At 54.8% G+C, this 20,937-nt stretch overlaps 1 protein-coding gene across 5 annotated transcripts in view; it reads left to right on the plus strand.

Annotated features, from left to right (window-relative positions):
* The first annotated feature begins 3,140 nt into the window (after positions 1-3,140).
* Positions 3,141-20,937, plus strand: part of VIPR1 (vasoactive intestinal peptide receptor 1) — a 33,414-nt gene continuing 15,617 nt past the window's right edge. For 2 of the 5 annotated variants that reach the window (XM_059390740.1, XM_059390742.1), the window contains exons 1-3: positions 4,071-4,302; positions 14,894-15,005; positions 19,642-19,749. In XM_059390740.1, the coding sequence (XP_059246723.1) occupies positions 4,225-4,302; positions 14,894-15,005; positions 19,642-19,749 (298 nt within the window). In that variant the 5' untranslated portion in view covers positions 4,071-4,224. Of the gene's footprint in view, positions 3,230-4,070; positions 4,303-14,893; positions 15,006-19,641; positions 19,750-20,937 lie in introns of those variants that run through there. The other 3 variants (XM_059390743.1, XM_059390739.1, XM_059390741.1) reach the window with 3 other exon arrangements.

Consider the following 20,937-nt stretch of genomic DNA (forward strand, 5'->3'; position numbering starts at 1 on the left):
AGCACTGGAGCAGAGGCCGGGCACTTCCCAGATAGCTCCAGGCTATTGACTGAGCTCAGTGAAATTACGAAGTCTCCTAGAGCTCTCCAGCCGGTTGGCAGGAGCTCGGCAGTATCTTTCTCAGAGTTCTCAGAGTTCCCCTGCCATCCCACCAACTTCCACGCTATGTTCCATCATAGTGTCTGCTCACGGGAGGACCTGAAAGGAAACCCCTAACATTTGCACTGTCCCCTCTGTTCCCTCTAAGCCCTGGCTTCCAGGACCAAAGGATGGTAGAGGCCATTGCAGAACTGGTCCCCGCCTGTCAAGTCTGGACAATTCTCCTCCCCCCATCCCTGTACTCCCTCGAACTTTGGTTTCTCCCTAGATCAGTGCCCCTCCCCCCAGTACCTCATTCAAACAGCACTAGGCTCCCCTAGAGGGGTGGCCTGTGGCCAAGGCTGTGACACCTGCAGAGCCCATCACTGGCCAGCACCAGTATAGGGGATAAAGGGATGCTCTTTGCTCCCTACTGTTAGGGAAGGGATGGAGAGAACATTGCTTCTTTAAATACCTGTCTGGGTCCCACTTTGTCCTCCCCCAAACCACAGCTGGGAGTGAAAATGCATCTTCTCACAGGAAGAATGGGCCCCAAAGAAGGGCAACACAGAAGCATGGAGAGGCTGCATCTACACAGAGATATGGATGGCTCTGGAAGGGGAATCCTGGAGCAGTGACTCCCCAGGCCAGATCCCTGCCTGCCTAACCCCCATCCCCCATGCAGGTCAAATCTAGACTGTGGTCCCCAGGGCTGCTCCCACTCTATTGCAGAACCTCACCACTAGTGAGTTCCTGAGCTGGGAGCCTTGAAGCAGTGAGCACACGACTCAGGGACTTGGGGAAGGACTGGGGGAGGCAAGGGTGGCACTCACTGTGGGAATGAGGCAGGCAGCCAGGAAGCCAAGCAGGCTCCAAATGAGTAACTGCAGATTCTTTCCTGCCGTGCCTGTCGTCACGGGGAATGGCAAGTGACTGCCTCTTCCTCTTTTCCCCCATCTTCTGCACCCCTGTGATTTCCAGCAGCCAGCAGCCGGAAGGGCTCTGGGGTTTGGGCCACAGACAGGGGACAGATTTCAGAGACCCAGGAAGGGATACTCAGAACAGGAATCAGTGCAAAGGGACACAGAGGAGTGGGGAGCTGAGGCCCCCTCCCCAAGCCTGGACTGCTGAAACAAAGGCCAACTCCAGATGGGGAACAAAGATCCAAGTCTCTGCTTCTCACCCCCTCAGGTAGCCTGCCCTTCCCACCCAACCCTGGGCTTCTGATATCAGCCCCCTCCCCACCAGAAGACTTCCCAGACCAGGGGACAAGTGAAAGGATGGCTTTTCCAGAAGATCCCAGGGGATGCCCCCTGGGCCTCGGAACACAGAACTGAATAAGCCAAAACCATTCGTAAACACGTGGTCAAATCTAACCTGGACTGAATTCTTTAATTTTTCGTCTGTGTCTGCTCTTTTCTTTCACTTCTGAATTTGTTTTGTGCCTTTTGATATGTAAGGAAGGGTGGGTCTCCCAGGGGAACAATCCAGAAAGAACAAAGGAGTAATTTTCATTGCAAAGAATCTGCGGGGAAAGTATTTTTCCGTAGTCACCTGCTTCCTTCCCAGGAGCCAGGGACCGCCTGGGGAGTAAAGAGGGCCTGCCAGTCACCTTCATGGTCTCTAGCCTGCCCAGGAAGGTCAAGAGGTTTCTTGTGGACCACCGTCCAGAGCAAGGGGAAAAGCAGCCCATCTCTGGTTGGGGGCCTTAAGATCCCTCAGTCTCCTCCCTTCCCACCAGGCACCTGCTGGGCCAGGCTATCAGGTGGCAAAGTGGGGTCTGGCTCCTTCCTAATTTCCCCAATCTTCACCCCCTCACAAAGTACTTTCAAGTACCAAAGATTCTTGTCCTCAGAGAGGGCAGAACTTCAACAGATCAAAAGATAAGCTTTAATGATGGGATTTTAGCATTCTAGGGCTGGCTAGGTGGTATATGTACGTGTGTGCATGCATGTGTGCATGTATGCGTGTGTGCATGTGTGTGTGTGTGTGTGTGTGTGTGTGTGTGTAGTGAGCAAGGGTTTATGAGATCCAAAGCCCATGGATTTGCCATTCATGTCTAGGACTCCTAGGATGCTGTGCCAGCAGAGGTGACTCCCCAGAACTGGGACCAAATTCCACTGTCCTGCTGAAGAACTGAGGCCTGAGATGGGGTTCTGTTAGGGTCACAAGGGGAGGCAAGGATGCCTGGCTCCTGAGCCTAACCTGGCCCCCAGAAGTGGAGATGGCTGAGAAGCCTGGAGATTCTTCGAACAAGTCCCCCACTAAGCAGTTGGGTCCCAACCCTAGAATGGCCAAGTTGGAGGCACAGGCATCTCCACTGTTCCCCTGTGGGGGAAGGGTCTATGTTCAGGCTCATCTGGAAGGAGGTGGAAATTGTGGGGAGTACAATAGCTCTCCAGATCCTCCCCCCCAGCAAGAAGTCCCCCTGTCTTACCGACCTCTGTGTGTGCACAGCACAGAGGCTGGTACACAGCAAGCTATTAATAAATGTGCAAGGGAGAGGGAGGGAGAAGGGGAGAGAAGGGGGAAGCAAATGCCAGCACCCCAAATAAACCTAAGTTGGGGAGGAGCTGGAAGCTCATCCCTTTCAGGCTTTTCCCTGATTCCCCATAACTCCCTAACCCTAACCCTGAGCTCTAAGGAGGGAAGCCCGGGTGTGTCTGCGGGGAACTCTGAGGCACCTGCTCGTCAGCTGGAGCCTGGTGGAGCTCCTTCAAGCAGCCTTGCTTCCCACTGGGAGCCCCGGTCGTGCCAGTCCTCCCCGCCTCTCCACTGGACACTGTCATCCCTTTATCACATCCATCCACCCTCCACCCTATCTCTGCCACCACCAGCGCCACCTCCAGCCTAGATCACACCGTTCCGAGTCCTGGGAAAGAGGGCAAGGCAGCCACCTGCTCTTGGTCTATAAGAAAACCTCCCGGGGCGCGGCGCGGGTTGAACAATCACCTCCTTTTAGGGACGAATAAAACTGAGCCTTGAGGACGCGAAGTGGAGGCAAGCTGATCCATTGTCACCCGGCGGACGGAAGCGAGGCACCAGAGGCAGGCGGCCCGAGTGCAGCCCTTTCTCTACACTTCAGCTTCCCGGGCTGTAAAACAGAGAAGGCGGGAGGAAGAGGAGGATGAAGTCTCCCGCTTCATTTTAGGTGGGTTTTGCAGCCCGGTCAGGAGTACCGGGGACAGATCTTCCCTCCCCGCGCGGGGGCGCTGGAACTTCGGCCCAGCCTCCCTCGGGAGGTGCCTGAGCCGAGACGCGCGAGAACGCGGACGTGCCATCCTCCCTTACAGCACGACACCTCACTCTCTGGTGGTGAAGGGCCCGGGAGCCCAGCAAGGGCCAAACGCGCCCTGCCTGGTCGCCTAGGCTCAGGGGTGGCACCAAGGAACCCAGGGTAGGGCCTCACTCGTGCCCTTGTTTCCCCTCTCTCGGCCTGTAGGGACGAGGGATGAGCTGGGGCGGTTGAAAATGGATTAAACCACGTGCCTCACCTCTGGGTCGCTGACAACCTAGGACCCTACGCAGGCCGCAGCGCACAGCCTGGGGGATAAGAAGTGACAGGTCTTGTCTCGTTTTCCGGCCCTCCAGCACCAGTCCTCCGAGGCGCAGACATGGGAAATGGGGAGGCTGGCAGGGAGGCTTCCCGGAGGAGGTGGCCCTGAAGGTGGACGTGGAGAGCGTCCTGGCTGGGGTGGGGCTGAGGGGGCGTGCGGGCGTGGGAGACGGTATCCAGGCGCTTGGAAACGTTGTGAGCTAACCAGGCAAGCACGCGGCGTGTTGGGGTCTCGAGACTGCCGAGGATGAGGTCGGAAGGGGTGAAGGCTTGCAAAAGCCAGGCGGCTGAAGACTGACGTGGAGCGGAGGATCCGCGGACTGAGCTCAGGGACTACCCCCTGGCGGGAGAGCCCCCCCAGCCCCGCCCCACACCTGAGCGGCGGTCCCGCCTCTGCCGAGCCATTGGCCAGAGCCGCCGCCCGTCAGACGAGCCCCCGGGGCCCGCCTCCAGCCCCGAGCTGCGCCTCTTCGCGCCGGGGCCACCGCAACCGCGCCACTCTGCCGGGCTCCCCGCCGTCGACTGCGAGTTCCGCCGCCCGCACGCCTATTCCCGGCGCCGGGCCGCCTGCCGCGGGTTCAGGGCAGACCATGCGCCCGACCAGCTCGCCGCCCGCCCGCTGGCTCTGCGTGCTGGCCAGCGCCCTCGCCTGCACCCTAGGCCCCGCGGTGAGTGCCCGGAGTGCGCGGAGTCCCGGTCGCCGCGGGTGGAGTGGGGGCGGCGGGAGCCCGGCCGTCTATGCGCACGTCTGTGGAAGCGGAATGAGGGGCACGGAGCACCGGGTCTCTCCTCCCAGCTCAGCCTCCGCCCGGATCTAGACCCGAGGGGGTGGGATCCTGGTCGCTCCTAGTCCCTCCCTGAGCCGCTGAGAGCCCGCTCAGAGCGGCGAGCTGGGACACCGGTGGAAGGGCGCCAGGAGAGAGCGTGCTCCATAAACTTGCCTTCGGTGTAGTGGCTGCTTTGTGCGTGGGGCGGGGAAGTCAGCGGAGGCGGGGTGGGGGGACTAGGTCGATTGAAATGGAAGGCCTGGCGGACAGTAGGTGGCAGTGAGGGAGTCTACGGGGGTCGTCTTTGTGTGCTGGGCCCCACTGGAAGTAGCGGTGGGGCGATGTGTGTTACGTGTAGGAGTGAGGTCTCAGCAGCAGATGCAGCGCTAGGAAGGGGCTTTTGGCGTAAGGTGGCTGACTGGCAGGCCCTTCCTGTGCCTTCGCACTGAGCCGCGCTGAAAGGTAAGAGCCCAAGGTGGAAGGTGGTGGGTGGTGAAGAAGAGCCAGACGTGTGCTTGAAGAAAGCTGAGCAAGGTGCACACAGCCAAGAAGCCGGGGCGTCCTCTTTCTCAGCTTCTGCTTCAACCCCACAAGATGTGTGTATGCTTTTAAGGCATGTGTGCTGGTGAGCCCCACGCGTGGCCGTGCCCTCATGTGTTGCTGCGGGTGGCTCGCCTGCAGGGCAGATGCTGATTCGGGTGGAAGATGCATGAATCATCTCCCTCTAAGATCAGGGAAGACCTCAAAACTCATGGAGTCCACCCAAGCCCATTTTACAGATGGGCAAAATAAGTCCGGAAGACACCTGTCCCCCACTAATCAGCCCTGGACTGAGGTTGATTTTCTTTGTCTGCCTACCACAGGACTTGAGGAATCTGGGGTTGCTGTTTAGTCAGAGCCTAACCCGAGTGGGTCCCAGATCTAACAGCAGCTCCAGGCTGGCTGGTGGGTGGGTAGAGTATACTGATCACCTAGACTTTTCTATCCCATGATTACCTCCCTTACCATCACCTCCACTGAAGCAGGACTCTCTGTGTTTCCATCTAGCTAATGTCTTGACATACTAGGGACGAGAAGCTCATTGGCTGTCCTGGGAGCAGGAGTTGATAATCATTGGTGGGAGCCTTCCCTACTCTCACGGAGAGTCATGAGACCCACCTCCTGAGCACTCAAAGCCTCACCAGGTTCTGGCCCTAAGGCCACAGCTGCAGATCCCTAGCGTCACTTAGAGCCCCTCAGTGTCATGGAGTGTCCAGGCCTTATCCACAGCCCTCTGGCTCACCCCACTGGGTGACCACTCAAATTCTCTTCGGATGAGCCAGGGTTCTCGGGACCACCACTAGTACCCCATTCCCCAGCCTTGGAGGCTTCTCAGCCCAAGGGCAGGCTGCTTTCAGCAGGGTCTCCCTTTCTTCTCAGCCACATCTGCCCCCCACCTCCTGAGGCAGTCAAAGCCTGGCTCCTCCAATGACTACCCTCCCCTGTCTGTCTACATTTTATTCATTTAATACCGTACTCCATCACCTCCTCTAAACAGCCTTCCCTGATTGCTCCAGCCCACTTAGCCCTTCCCACTCTGACCCCACCCTTCAGCCCTACCCACCTCCCAGCTTGGGCTCTTCAGACCATGGCACAGGCTGAGTTCTGTCCTCCTCACTGTTCCTCACAGCACTGTGCGGGTCTGGGCCGCAGAGGGAGGAAAAGGGACTCACTCAGGTCTGGGTGAAGGCAGCTGGGAGTGAAGGGGTCCCCACATCCTTGTCCACTTCTCCCTCTTCTCCACCAGCTCCCACACCAAATGGACACCAGGCAATCTCGCTCCAGCCAAAGTCAGGGTTGAGGGGAGCTGACGTTATCAGAGTCATAAAATGGCAGCTGCAAAGTTCAGTGTAAAGACCCAAGGCCTTATCACTCCTGTTTATGGTGCCCTAACCTCAGTCAGGGAAGGGGAAATCTCTGAACAGGGAAGCAAAAAAGAGGAAAGAAAACCTCTAGTGTCTTAGAAGAGGAAGTCTGCCCCAAGGCCACCTGTCAGAACTTCTACTGCCCCTACCCCCTGGACAGCAGGCACAGGGGCACCTCGCTGGTAGCAGAACTACTCAGGGCAATCCCCAGCTCAGGAATGGGGAGAGTGGGTGTCAGAGGAGGAACAGACCCAGGTCCTGCCCTGGGAAGATTCTCAGGCTGGTCAGGGAGAGCAGAGCCAGTGGCCCAGGAGGAAGAGTCCAGGGGGCTATGGGGTGCAGTTTACCAGCACCGAAGCAAGGATCACTGAAAGGAACAGTCAGGGGAAGGCTCCCTGGGGGAGGCAGGACAATGCCCTAAAGAGTTTGGAAAAATGGGCCGACATTCCACCAAAAACTATCAAAGAGCCTCTGTTGGCAGGACCAATAGGCCTGATCCCAGAAGGAGGAAGAAGCCCCCAGATCCCCCACACACAACCCCACCCCCAGAAGCTGGGATGGCCCAGGGGCTGGGAAAGGTTTGGCTTCTCCTAACTCCTCTCTGATGCAGACTGCTGCCCACCCGCTCCTGAAGGTCTCAGTCTGCCATAGCCATCCTGCCCTAGCTATCTGCTTTCAGCCTCTCCAGGGGCAGTCCACGGCTGGGCTGGCCCTCTTGGCCCCCAGCAGACCACCTTGGGGGCTTTAGGGAAACATGGCTACAGTGGGGTCAGCCCTCCCTCCTTCTCAAGCAGAATGACAACCATAGCCACCTGAGGGCCCTAGGGGACTGTGCTGGAAGAGTGAACTTTTTTCCTCAGAAATTTCCAACCTCCCATCCTGGTGCCCTGAGTCTCAGTCCTCCCTGATGTTTCTGGAGCCCATGCGACCTGATCCTCACCTTCCTCCATGCCAATGGCCAGTTGCCCTTGAGAGCATGTTTGATCTCTGTGGAAGGGTATTGGTTTCCTCATCACAAAAGGGAGGGTGGGAATCTTGGCCTCCCCCTCTCTGGTGCAGGAGAAATGGGAAGAGAGTGCTGGGCCCCCCTTCTGCAAGGCTTGAGGGAGGACCAAGAGCCGTGTGACCTGGGATAGGCCTTCTCTTCACTTGATCCCAAGTTTGGGAGCCCAGGGGACTTCATGAGCTAGCCAGGCAATGTGGGGGTGAGGCTCCAGGCCCAGGTCGGTGAGGGGTCATCTCAGGGAAGACTGGGAGGTAAGCAACATAATTCCTCCCATGGTGGGCAGCCTCAGGGGCAACCTAATGTAGACCACGCCTGCTACTCGCAGGGACCATTCACTGGCCCCTCTGGCCAGGGATGCTGGCATGGGGCCAGGGGACGAGAGGAAGCCCTGCCCCTCTCTCCCTGCCTTTGCTGCTCAGCCTCCCACACTCGGCCCTCCCCAGCTGGACTTCCCAACACAATTGTATAATTTGCCCAAAGTTGCTCACATACCTTAGATGTATTTCAGAAGTCAAAGAAACACAGCTTCATCTCTCCACCGCATTATAGGTTTTTTAAATTAACTTTTTATTGTGGAAAAAAATGTTCAAACATATGAAAGAGAGAGACAGAGAAAAATGTAATGAGCATGGAAATACTCAGTCCTTGGGGTGATGTCAGCACAATGGCAGTATGGGAATGGCCAGTGCCCATCTCCTCCCAGGCCCTACGTTTGACAACTGATAGCCAGTAACAATTAATATTGGCATCATTTCCCTTTTCTGGCTGAAGTCTTTTAACATCAATTGTAGACATTGTGACCTTGCACCCCACATGATTTTAAGGTGCATTCTTTAAAACCAAAGGACATTTTCCTCTACCACTACGATACCCCCAGCTCACTAAACAAAACAAACAGGAATTCCTTGATATCTGCTGTTCGGACATCCCCAAACAGCGTGGTTTGGTCCAGCACCCCCAGGCAGTGTGGCGATACTACTAGGGGTTGGGGTCTGACTGCAAGGATCCTTCTGGCCTGGGTTGTGATGAGCCCATAAAGCAAGCTGGTGGGTGGGTGAATGTCCAGCCCTTCCCTGGATGGGGCCCCAGTCTTTATCTGTACCCTGGCTTCATGTAGCTCATGATGTGAGGGTCCATGTCTCTCAGGAAGTGCCTCCCGCTATCTGAAAAACAAGTTCTTCCTGCACAGCCGATCATCAGAAGAGGGCAAGAGGTCACCAACCGACTCTGTAGAGAAGGCTCAGCCTGTCATCTGCCCACGCTGGTGTTCAGTTCTCAGCACGTGGCCCCAACACCAACATGGCCCCCCACATACACACCATGTGTGTAAACTGAGTCCTCTTTCCCTCCAGGGTGCCCAGGATGGCTTTCAAGAGGCAGAGGATTTAAACCTGAGTCCCTGCTGCTCCCGCTTCACTGGCCGTTGCCACAATGATCCCCTACAAAGAATCCCCAAGAGGCTTCGTATACCTAAAGACGTCCACAAGAAGTGCCCTTAGATGGGGCCAGGCTTAGCCCCAGACGGAACATCTTTAAGCTTGTATTCTTATAATGAGAGCCCTTGTTCTGGGACCACCCTGAGATGTGGAAAGTTCTTTCATGCCCCATGCCCAAACCTGCTTCCTGTGTCTTCCTCTTTGTTGTACCCCACCCCCAACATACCACCCAGAATTCGGCCTCTCCCAGGAGGAGGTAGGTTGGCAAAATTTGGATATTCAGAAAGCAGAGGCATCAGACTGTTGGCGAAAGAATGTAAAAATACAGGGAGGGGGAAGAAATTGAACAGCAGTAGGGGGTGAGGGAATCCCTGCCCTGAGACCTCCCCTTTGGTGGACACAGCGCCCACGTGGCAGCTGGCAGGAACTTCAGACTGCCCCGCCTTCTGCAGATCGTGTAGGCAGTGGCAAGGCCCAGGTCCTGATGCAGACGGCAAGGCCAGTCTGGCCCAAGGCGCTGGCTGGGCCTTTGTCAATGACCACTAACCTTTCTTGGTGGTCCCCTGGTGTCCTTGACATGTGACCCTGGATGCAGCCCTGGAAGTAGATGGTGCCCCAATTTACAGATGCGGTGGGGAGACTTGCCCAAGGTCACCCAGCCAGGAAGTGGCAGGCAGTCTGATTCTGGAATCTGTGGTCTCACCAAGAGGAGTTTCTTCTTCCAAAACAGCAATAGCCTGCTGCAGGCTGCCTCAGGACTTCAGAGACATTTTTTAATTCATAAAATGTACAAATCTGCAGTGACCGTGCAGGAGTTGTCCCATGTGTGCGCACCTGTGTAGCCACTGCCCAGATCAAACTAGCCCACATTCCCATCACCCCAGCCATCTCCCTTGTGCCTCTTCCCAATAGGATGAGGCCTTATTTCAACTTCTCGGAGTTTCCTCTGAGAAGCTGGGAACTTGCTTCCCCTCTTTTTCTGTGATTTCTGGATCCCATGATTTACCCCACCTTCCTGTGTGCCCCCTCCTCCCCACTGCCCCTGTCTCCTCATGCTTCTCCCCCCACTGCATTCTCTCTATCTCCTCACCAATTCTAACACAAAAGCTAGAATGAGGGGCACAGTCTGGGAAGCTGGGTTGGGGTCCTGCGTGCCTTTGACCCCTCAGCTTTCTCTCAGGATCCTCAGTTTCCCCCAGTGATTCTGTTGCCCCATTATTTCAATGGCAGGAGGAGGAGGCCTAAATAAATCATGGGATATGAGCTGGTGATGGGAGAGTGGTAAATGGGACCACCCTTACTTTTTATTCCCCCATTCCCCAGCCATCCCTGTCAGGGGCAAAGGGCCTTCCTGGGCAAGCCTCAGAAGCACAGATCATTCAGAGTGGCCTTCCAGAGCTTGGTAATTTGCAGGCAGGAAGTTCTTTCTTCTCTCTCACCTAATCCAGTCAGCTGCATTTTAGACCCCTCTCAGAAGCCAGCTACCCCTCAGAGGGACTCCTCCTCCTTCACCACGCTCCCTTGGCTTCTCCTGCCATAGTTCTCTGGCCCTGGAAGAGGCTGGGAATTCTGATTCTGGGCCAGTAGCTGTGAGCTCAAGCTCCCCTTGAGAGGTGGGTAGGGCACCCACAAAACCTGAGTCAGGCCCCCATCCCATCTTTCAGAGCCCCTAGCATCTAATAGCCACAACTCCCAGCATCTGCACCCTACCCCAGATCTCAGGGAGCCCCATATGCAAGAGAAAGCAGGACTTTCTCCCAAGCCCCTCACAGTGAGGATAGAGAGGAGGGACCCAGGTAAACAGGCAGAATAATGAGGCTGGGGTTAATCCCTGCCCCCAACCAGAGACTCCGGATTCTCCTGCCAACAGCCAGTCCGTCACCTCCCCTATCCAGACAGTACCATGGCAGAGGAGGGAAAAAGACTCAGGTTCAAGGCAGGCTATAGACTTGCCTGGGTCTCCTCTTCTGCACTCAGGAACTCCTGCAGTAGAGAAGGTGCTGGGGTCTCCATCTGGCCTGAAACTCCCACCTCAACCCACCCTCAGGATCAGGTGACTTCAGCCCCCCAGGGGAATTGGTGAGGGCCTGAGAGAAAGCCCTCATTTCTCCTCTCCATGTGGGGCATCAGGAGACAAGTTGGGAAATGCAGGCAGTAGTAGAAATAGGGAGGGCCTTGAATGCCAGTTTTGAAGTGTGTGCTTTGACTCCTAGTTCCTGGGGACTTTGGGTTGCAGGTGGTGGGGCTGAAACCTAGTATACTGGTCCAGGCAGGACCTGATGAGGGCTGGCCCCTGCCTGTGTCCCACAACTTGTCCCCTGATGCCTCAGGACCCCCTGCTGCTGCCTCACCGCGTATTTGCAACCTTGCATGTATTAGGCGTTTTCATACCTCCATGCTTCTGTACACACTGCTCCTGCTTTCTGGAATGTTCTTACTCCATCTCTAATGGTCAAATTTACACCTCTTCAAAGATGCATCTCTACTACCCATTCTCTGTGAAGCCCATACCCCAGTTATATCCCACCCTGGAATGCTTTCCTAGAATCAGTAGGTTTGGTTGCATCTGGCTAGGAATTTTCCAGCTTAGTGTGTCTGGAGTCCAGAGAGATAATGAGGATGTTTAGCATAGGGAAATAAGTGGAAGAGGAAGTTCAAAGTCTGCGTGAATTCCTCAATGATAAGGGCTACAGGGAGCTGCCCTGGCCCTGTCCCCCAAAGAGCAATGGTAGACCAGATGGCCCAAGGCAAGGTCATGGACAGGGATTGATGTAGTCCAGACTAGTGGTCAGAGATGCAGTTCCCATCTAGGAATGTGTACTTGCTAGGGGATCTCGGGTCTCTCTTTCCTCTACCCTTCTGCAGATGGGGTCTAACACTCAGCTAAACTGGGGTAAAGACAGAGCTCATCTTCCAAACTACCCTCAGGTTATTCAGAGACAGCCCATACTGCCAGGTTACCCCAGGGCCTCCTGCCCACTCCTCTGCAAACTGCCTCTCAGGAAAGACTTTGTAGCTCTGCTGCTGGGTGGGATGGATGGACAGAGTTGGCTAAAGAGGTTGACCCAATAGCCTTCCATCTTCAAAGAGCAGTAAGCAGAAACTGCTAGGAACCCTATGATGCCCTTGGTGACTGAAAGAGAATGATCTCTTGGCAAAGAGTGTGGCCACAGTTCTGGCTTAAGAGACCCAGCAAAGGGGTCCCTACTTGGCTCAGTTGGTTAAGTGTCTGACTGGATTTTGGCTCAGGCTGTGATCTCAGGGTTGTGAGATTGAGCCCTGCATTGCCTCCACCCTGGGCATGGACGCTGTTGAGATTCTCTCTCTCCCTCTGACTTGTGTACTCTTTCAAAAAAAAAAAAGAGGACCTAGCAAATGGGGGCATCCACTGTCCTGTCCTCAGAGCACAAATCTGGACTTTTTTTGGTTGTAGGGACAGAAAACTCAACAGACTCAAGCAACTAACAAAGATATTGACTCATGTTGCTGGAAGCAGGTCTACTTTCAGGCATAGCTGCATCCAGGGACAGAGATAATGTCAAGAGGACCCAGTTTTTCTCCATCTTTTTATTCAGCCTTTACCTGTGTGGCCTTCATTGTTGTGTTCCACAAGAATACAAGAAGAAACAAGATGGTAGCAGTAGTTCCAACCCCTGCACGCTTTGAGGTTTCCAGTCTAGTTGGAAAGACCAAATCTATTTGTCTAATCTCTTAATCCAAAATCCCAGGAATGAGCCTGCTGGCTCTGAGCAGCCTGACTTGGGCCATGTGCAAGGCACTAAGGCCAGGAATGCTCTGATGGGCTCAAGTCTGATGACATGTTGATCTCTCAGAACACTATTCATCAGAACCCCAAGAAGGAGGAGTGGGGAAGGAGGTAGTTTCCCAGGTGGAGATGAGGACATGGCACCAGAGGAGGATAAGGGATGGTGGAAGGCAGCAACAGCAGATATCTACTTCATCCATCCCATGTTCATGTTGTGGGGAGCAGGGTAGGAGAGAATGGGCAGGAGACATAGGTGAGGCTGGGAGGGAGAATCTGCGTTTCTGGAAAGCAGTAAGGCTGAGAAGGCACTTTGGGGAGAATCGTGTTCCAGACAAGCAAGACCAATGGTGAGACATGAGCCAGTGACTTCCAGAAGTCACCTCTGGGGTCCTTTGGCCACCCCTCTTCCCATGCCTGGGCAGTATAAGCTGGTCTCAGATCACTGAAGACAGAGCATCTCGAGTGTTTCAGTCTGAGTAATGCTTTTGGGCAAGAAAGGAAACATGTGACTCCAAAGAAAGACCACAGCACATTTCCTTCAAATCCCATGTATTTTCTTTGAAACAGTTATATGAAGAACCATATCCTGCTCCACAGTAGATCTGTGTTGCTTTCCATATACCAAGTTTTTAATGATTTACCAGCTCATGTCCTTCCCTCCCTTGGCTGATACAATTAACAGTCCAAGATGGAACCCAGGTTCACTGTGGGGCTTCCAGACCCATGGCACATGGGCAGGTGAGGTCTGGGTGCTGGCAAGTCTGAAAGGCATCCCAGACAATGAGGCCTTTTCTTGCCCCTGGGCTAGGCCATCCATGGTGCTTAGCTGCGTGTGGGGAAGTTGGACATTGAGGACCTTTGTGACAATGAGGCTCCACCAAGGCCTCCACAAGGGACAAGAGTATTGAGTGGAAGAGACTCAACTCTGCAGCCTCTTGAACACTGAGTTGGCCAGCTTCTGCTTGGACCCCCTTCTTATACAGCAAAGGCGACAATGTATAGCCACAGCAGGCAATGGCAAGCTCTCTGGCAAGTGGGATCCTTATCCCTCTGTGCGGTCACCTTAGAACAGTGGCCAAAGTCACACTCTTGGTACCAGGCCAGAAGGAAGGAAATGCTTTCCTCCATAGCCCCATGGCAACACGCCTTTGAGTCAGCAGGGAAGGTTCTTGGGGCCTATTTGAGGGAATTGAGGACCTTGTCCCAGGGCAGGAGGGACAAGTTGAAACAGACAACCGAGAGTATTTGATTCTAGAGCTGCCTTGCGGAACTTTCTCCAATGGCCCTGTTGGGAAGCCATGGCATTCTCTTCCCTGAGCAGTGAGGAGGAAACTGATATGGGGTTGCCCAGGGGTGGCAGCCACTTTCCTAAAGCCAAAGAGACTCATAGAAGTTTCCACCAGCTCAGTGGAGGCCTTCACCTGCCTTCCCCCACCCAGTGGTTCCCAAGACCTGTTTTTCTCCTGTCTGTCCCTGTGCAACAATCACCCATACTCACATGTTAGACCCAGTGCCAATGCCTGCCCAGCCCCCACAAGCAGCACGCAGGTCTGGTTCCATCCCTGATCCCTGGCCAGGGTGTGAGAAAGGGGAGGCAGGAGGCCTGGGCCTCCCCATCCCTTCTCCCCCTATCCCACCACACTTCCTTTGCCTCAGCCCCTGCCCCTGCCCCTGGGGTGTGGTGGGATGGCAAACCCTCCTAGGGTGGCCTCTCTTATTTCCTGAAACCTCCCCTCCTTCATTAGATCTGAAATAGCTGGAATTGTTTAGAAGCTAAAAAGAAAGTAGGTGAGGTCTGGGCAAGGAGGGCCAGTGGCCCCCTCCCAGCCTTGTGACCCAGGAGACTGAGTACAGGCTCCCAGAATGGGGACAGAGCCTGGAAGATGGAGCCAGACTCCTGGATTCCTCCCAGGTCTGGCTCCAGGGACCAGCTCCTCATAATCAGGTAGCACTAGCTAGACCCCTCCCACCCAGAGAGAATGAGGCAAGGATCCAGAACTCCCAACCCAGGCTGGAGGGTGGCAGAGTCCCAAGGGCCAGCTCTGGGCCCCACAGAGAAGCCCTCCAACCTTTGTCCAAAGTAATACCATTGTGCCCCCCCCCCCAAAAATGACCAAGTTACAGCTCCAGCAGTCTTGGAAGCCACCAGGAAGCCATGACAGGACCCTCAAGGCAGACCCAGCTGTGGGAACAAGTGAACAAGAGTTCCGGGTCCGATCCAGGTCTGGGTCGGGTTTTAGTCTGGGGTTGGGATTGTGGTTCTGTCTGAACTTGGATCAGTCAAGTGACAGGCCTTGTTTGGCCTCATGTTCCGAGTCTGTGGATGCGAGGTAGGCAGCTAATGAGGATGATGGGTCCCCTCCCTGTGTCTGTCCCCCAGGGTGGCCAGGCAACCAGCCTGCAGTGGGAGGAGGAATGTTACCATCTGCGGATGATCGAGGTGCAACGCAAGAAATGCCTAGAGGAAGCCCGGCTGGAGAATGACACAGCAGGTGAGGCCCAGCGGACAGAGAGGGCCCCAGACCCCCAAAGAGCCCCGCCTCTCATCATGTTGTGAGCCCAGATCCAGGCACATTCCTCCCACACGTGTTGGGTGGGGATGGCACCATGGAGCTGCCAGAGGCGAGAAGAGGATGCTGGAAGAAGCTGGGGGACCAGATGGAAACAGGAAACCCTAACAGGCCTCTCTGATCCTATCCCCTGCCCCAGTACTGGGAGCTCCCTGCAGTTCACCAAGGAGCACACACTAGGTTGGGGGTTCTGAGGCTCAGCTCCTTCCTCCAAGCCCCAGGCTTTGCTCCCAGAGGTACCACCACGCATACCAGCCCCTAGGCGCACATGCTTCCCTCCCATCCCAGCCCACCTTCCGTAGGCCAGATGAACCAGCAGCTCATGCACTGTCCAGTTGATGAGACAAGTCACAGTCAAACCTGGAGGATGAGCACTTGAAGGCCTGGCTCCTCCTCCTACGGGGTTGTGGGGAAGCTCCAGCCTCATGGTGGGAAGGGTGATGCCAGGGGAAGGGTGATGCCATGGGTACCCACAGACCAAGGCTGCCTAGGTGCCTAGAGCTGGCAGGGCTATCCCATCAGATGACAGACAGCATCCTCTACTCCCCACTCTCCCACCCCGGGAGCCCCGCACTTGGCACAGCAGCCCTGGGGAAGGCATGGGAGGAATTATGGAGACCTTTCTTTGAAAGGTACCCTTGAGCCAGATTCTGAATGGTGGGCCAGAGGACGTGGAGAAGGAGAGAGGCTGGGGAGGTGGGAGGTGCCTCAGCAGACATCTTACGGGGAGTGGGGGTGGGTACGGAGCCCAAGGCTCACTAAGGGTGGAGAAGGGCTGAGCAGTTGGTTGGCTGTGTCTGCTCTGGGCCTCCCTGCCAGGCCACCTCCCTGAGGCCAAACTTGAGGTTACAGAACAGCCTTGCCCAGGAGTAGGGAACATCTTTACATCTCCTGGGCTCCCCAGTCTCCTTTCAGCTCTCTGAGGCTAACAGTTACGCAACCCCTCCTGGATCCCTCCTTGGCCCCAGTGCCCAGAGTGTCTGCCTCCTGCACCATAAGTGAGTGTCTGTAGCCTCACGGAGGGCCTTTACCTCCTCCGGCTCTTAAGGAAGGACAGATCCCTGCCTCCTGGAGCCTTAAGACTAAGACCGGGGTGAGAGGTGGCCAAACCACCCACTATCTATGCACTGCCACCCACTCCAAGGCAGGGAGGCAGGAGACACTGCACACCGGCCCCAGCAGGCCCTAGCAGCAGGATCTGGGACTGCAGGCAGCCCAGAGAGGCCCAGACCCCAGAATCTAGGCCCCCATTGCAGTGCCTCCTAGGCCCCGAGGGCAAGCCACCCTCGTGATCTCCGTGAGATCATTGCTGGCACAGGGCACCTGCCGGGTGCCAACATCCTGCCACCAGGAAGACGGCCTGGGATCCAGAGGAGGGCAAGTATGGGTCTGTGGGCAATGAGTCTGCCAGTGACCTTGCGTGGGGCTCTGTGGTTGTGCATGTCCATATGTGTGCTCTTGGCCCACGTGGGTATGGAGCTGCGTGTGCCTCTGGGACCTGTAAAGCCCCATGTCAGACTCCAAGTGTCTGTGTGTGTGTCAGGCGCATGTGTGTCTGTAAGCCCGGAGAGGCCTGGATGTGTCTGCCCGGTGCGCGGCGTCTCTGTGTGGTGGTTTGTGGATGTGTGTGTGTGTGTGTATCTGCGGTGTGCCTGTTCCTCTCTGTGCTTGTGTGGCTGTGAGTTGCATGTATCACTCCGTGCCTTTGTTTGCTGTGTCTGGTCTTTCTATGTCCACATAAGCATACATGTATATGTATTTGCCCATATGTCTGTGGTTCTTTGTGTCTGGGAGTGAGTGTCTATATGTGTCTGTCAGTGCACACGTGTCTATAAACTGGCACAGAAGCCACCTATGCTTCCCCCGCTCCCACCCCAGGCCCCAGGCTTGCTTTCTTGCTCAGGTGGCAGTCCCCAGTGAATACACACAGCCAGCCAGCACCCTGCATCTCTGTGGGCCTAGGGACATACGTGGTGGGGTCTGTGGGGCCTCTCTGGGTCACACACACACAGACAAGAGGCTCTCCAGATGGCTAGCATTGTCTTACCAACCTCTCTGTTCTCAACTTCCTGAACCTACTGCCTCCTCCAGGAAGCTTCCCTGACTACATGCCCCCAGTGGCTTTCCTTCCCTGGCTCCCCTGCCATGTCACAGTTCACAGCCCAGTCCTGGTGGTTCTTAGAGTCCTTGAGACCAAGTGCAGCCTCCTGAAGGGCAGTGCCCAGTCTCCCTCTCCCTGTGCTGCTTCTGGGGAAGCTGAGCTCAGGGCTGAGGACCCAGCTCTGAATCTGCTCTTCAACCCGTGCCGCAACTTGAGAACCATAGAGCTGAGTTTGGCGGGGACCCAGATGCAATAATTGGCCTACAAAACAAGGTGTGCCCAGCATTGTCAGAGGGCTAGAGTCCAGCAGAGCAAAATTCCCCCAAGAAATGGGCCTGGAGCCCTTCAGAATGGGAGAAGTGTGAGAGGTTTGCTGGAGAGGGAGCATGGGAATGGGTGAACAGGCTGCACCATTCAACAGCGATAGGACCTTGGGCTAGTTACCTGATGTCTCCATGCCTCAGTTACTTATCTGTAAAATGGGAGGGTTAAATAAGTTGTTTATTTAAAGAGGGTAGAGCCGTGCCTCCCACATACAAAGGCTACATAACTGTTTGCTGCTATTACTAACAGGGTCTTAAATGGCAAGCAGAATGTGGTGGCCTTGTGGGGGTCCCTCCAGGGCCTCCAGAGAGGTTGGCACAGGAATGGAGGAAGGACTGGGAGCCAGAGGGAGGCCACAGAAGCCTCAAGACAAAGTGGACTGAAGATTCCCTCTGGGGGCCCCGAGAAAGGGAGACTGTGTTCTCTGGCACGGCCTCGTCAACGCAGATGCTCTCAGCCTTCAGCCGTTGCCACCACCTGGCTGCTGCAGCCCCAGAAGCCCCTCCCCAGTGCCAGCCTACTCTAGCACTCAGGCTCCCAGGGCTCTTCCCCAGCTGGGGATGTCCTTTTACCTCCTCTTCCCAGGCCCCCTTCTTGAGAATTTATGAACCTTCGGACCTGGGCTGGGCTGGGCTGGGCCCAGCTGGCATTGACTTTGGCTTGGGGGTTGGGTTTCCTGAGAAAATCTATGCGTCTGGCAGTGTTGCAAAGAAACAATGAAAACTCCCCCAGGGAAGGGGATCCAAAAGAGTCTTAGTCCCTCACGGACACCCAGACCCTGAGGAGGTAAAATCATGCATCTGCCTATTAGATCAACTGCCTAGGGACCCCACTGTGCACCTTCACCAGCCAGCCCTCAGGGCTCATAGGTACAGGTGGAAAACACAGCCTGCAGGGCAGGGCTTTCTCCAAACTCACCTCCTGAACACCACCGCTCCATAGCACAAATCACAGTTTGACTAATTTGGGGGCATAGGTGTTACTTTTTTAATTTTCTGAAGACTCCTCAAGACCTAGCTAAATCCCAGTATACCCACCACCCCATCATACCCAACACCTCCTTTTATGACAAATATTTTCTAATGTCTCCTTTACGAAATTCAGGACATGTGCGTCCATTTTTCTTTTTTTTTAAATGAAGTTCTGGTTGTAAAAGAAAAATAAAAAGGAAAGTGATTTGTAATGAAATACTACGCATACATTCAGGCACGATGACACTGACAAATAAGAAGTCATAGTCTGAAGCCTGGAATGTACTTGTACATGGAAATGCAATGGGTGGGTTGATCTATACAGTGGTTGCTTCCCTGACTCCAGTTCATGGGCAGCATTGTTAGAGGTAATGTGATTTTCTAAAAACCTTGAACAGCTCTTAATAGTATTCAACATACTGGGCACCTGGATGGCTCAGTCAAGCATCTGCCTTCGGCTCCAGTCATGATCTCAGGGTCCTGAAATCAAGTCCCGCATTGGGTTCCCTGCTCAGCAGGGAGCCTGCTTCTCCCCGTCTTTCTGCCTGCTGCTTCCTCTGCTGTGCGCTCTGTCGAATAAATAAAATCTTTTAAAAAATAATGTTCGACATACAACAAAATCCCTCCCTTTACTCAGTTGCATTTCTGGAAGACCCCACGTATGTTAAAACTATACAGGAAGTACCTTGTGTTTATATGGAAAATGGAGTAATAATCTAGGCTCTGTCATTACAACACATTTTCACCTACACAAATGCCCAGGGGCTCACTGGAAAGTCTTGCAGAATACTACAATACTACAGTTCATTATCATGTGACACCTTGCAGGATGTCTTCCTGGCATCCCTGGGACCTGCCCTCCAAATGCCAGGTGAGACCCCTAATTTCTGCAACAAACAAAATCCCCACCATTGTTCAAAACATCCCCAGGGGGAGCTCCATCCCTCACTGAGGACAACGGAGCTGTAGTCCTGCCACCCATCTGAAGAGGCCCTTTGCAGCCTGGGCAGGGTGATGCCAGCTCTCTCACACTGGAGGTTCCTCCAGGTGGTACACTGGAGGAAGAAGAAGAATGGGTGCCGGTGGGCTCAGGTCCCAAGGCTGGAAGAACCTGATGACTGTGCTGACCAGTGTGTCCTCTGCCTTCCCCCCTCCCCCTCAGGCTGCAGCAAGATGTGGGACAACCTCACCTGCTGGCCAGCCACCCCTCCGGGCCAGGTGGTCGTCTTGGCCTGTCCCCTCATCTTTAACCTCCTTTCCTCAACTCAAGGTAAGAGGCCCAGGTTAAAGCCAGGGAGCTGGGGCAGCTCAGGCGGTACCAGCTGGAGTGGGTCCCCACCTGTTGAGGAAGTGAGCAGGCAAAAGACAGTGGTCAGAGGGGCTCAAGCAATTGGTGGGGGGGGCTTCCTGGAAGAGGGTGTATTGGCACTAGGTCTTTGAAGGATCCACAGGATTTGATTAGCTCTTCACATAAAAGATAAGCACATGGGAAGGGCTCACTAAATATTTGTTCAGCAATTGATAACTGATTGACAGATGCATGATTAGATTATGGCTCCTGTGTTCCCGTTGTCTGGTCATGACTGTCTTTCACTGCCTGGAGCCGATGACCTTTTGGGCTTTGCTTATACACCTTGTCATGTTCTGCTTCAACAAATGTTCTCTAGAAGGCAGAAGAGGAGGAGCCTCTTTAGGAACTGGGCTTTCTTGCCATCGACTCACTGAGGAAGCCTCCAGTGTATATTCAGCCATTCTTCGTTGAGTGAACATTTATTAAACATCTACTAGTATGACAGGCATGGGCTAGACAAACACAGGGCGGGGAGCATTAGACCAGCCATGCTGTCTGCCTGGCTCTAGCTGAAGAGACATTCAGCAGGGACACAAACACGTGTTGTAAACGTCAAGGAGTCCTGGGAGGGAGAAGGGGGTAAGGCACAACATTAAGGCAGGTGTTTGTGGATGGAGGGGTGACCTTTCAGCTGCAGTCTGAAGTCCTGGAGGTGGGGAAGATCCTGAGGGGGGCGGGGATTGTGGAGAGGGAGGATCAGCAGCCTGTGGGATGGACAATGAGGAAATGCTGTGGAGGTCCCAGGCTGAGCAGGGGAGGGAAGAGAGCAGAGAGACAGGGGGCAGAGGCCTTGCCGGCCCTGAGCGCCGACTGAGTCCTTGGACTTTTTCCTAAGTTCACTGAGAAACCACTGGGGACATTAAGCTGGGGACTGACCAGTCCAATTGAGGTTTAGGTTTTTTGTGGTTTTTTTAAAGATTTTTTTTTTTAATTTATTTGTCATAGAGAGAGCGAGCAAGAGCAAGCATAGGCAGACAGAGTGGAAGGCAGAGTCAGAGGGAGAAGCAGGCTCCCTGCGGAGCAAGGAGCCCGATGTGGGACTCGATCCCAGGACGCTGGGATCATGACCTGAGCTGAAGGCAGCTGCTTAACCAACTGAGCCACCCG

This window comes from Mustela nigripes, chromosome 2, assembly GCF_022355385.1.
Source record: "Mustela nigripes isolate SB6536 chromosome 2, MUSNIG.SB6536, whole genome shotgun sequence".
Taxonomy (NCBI): Eukaryota; Metazoa; Chordata; class Mammalia; order Carnivora; family Mustelidae; genus Mustela; species Mustela nigripes.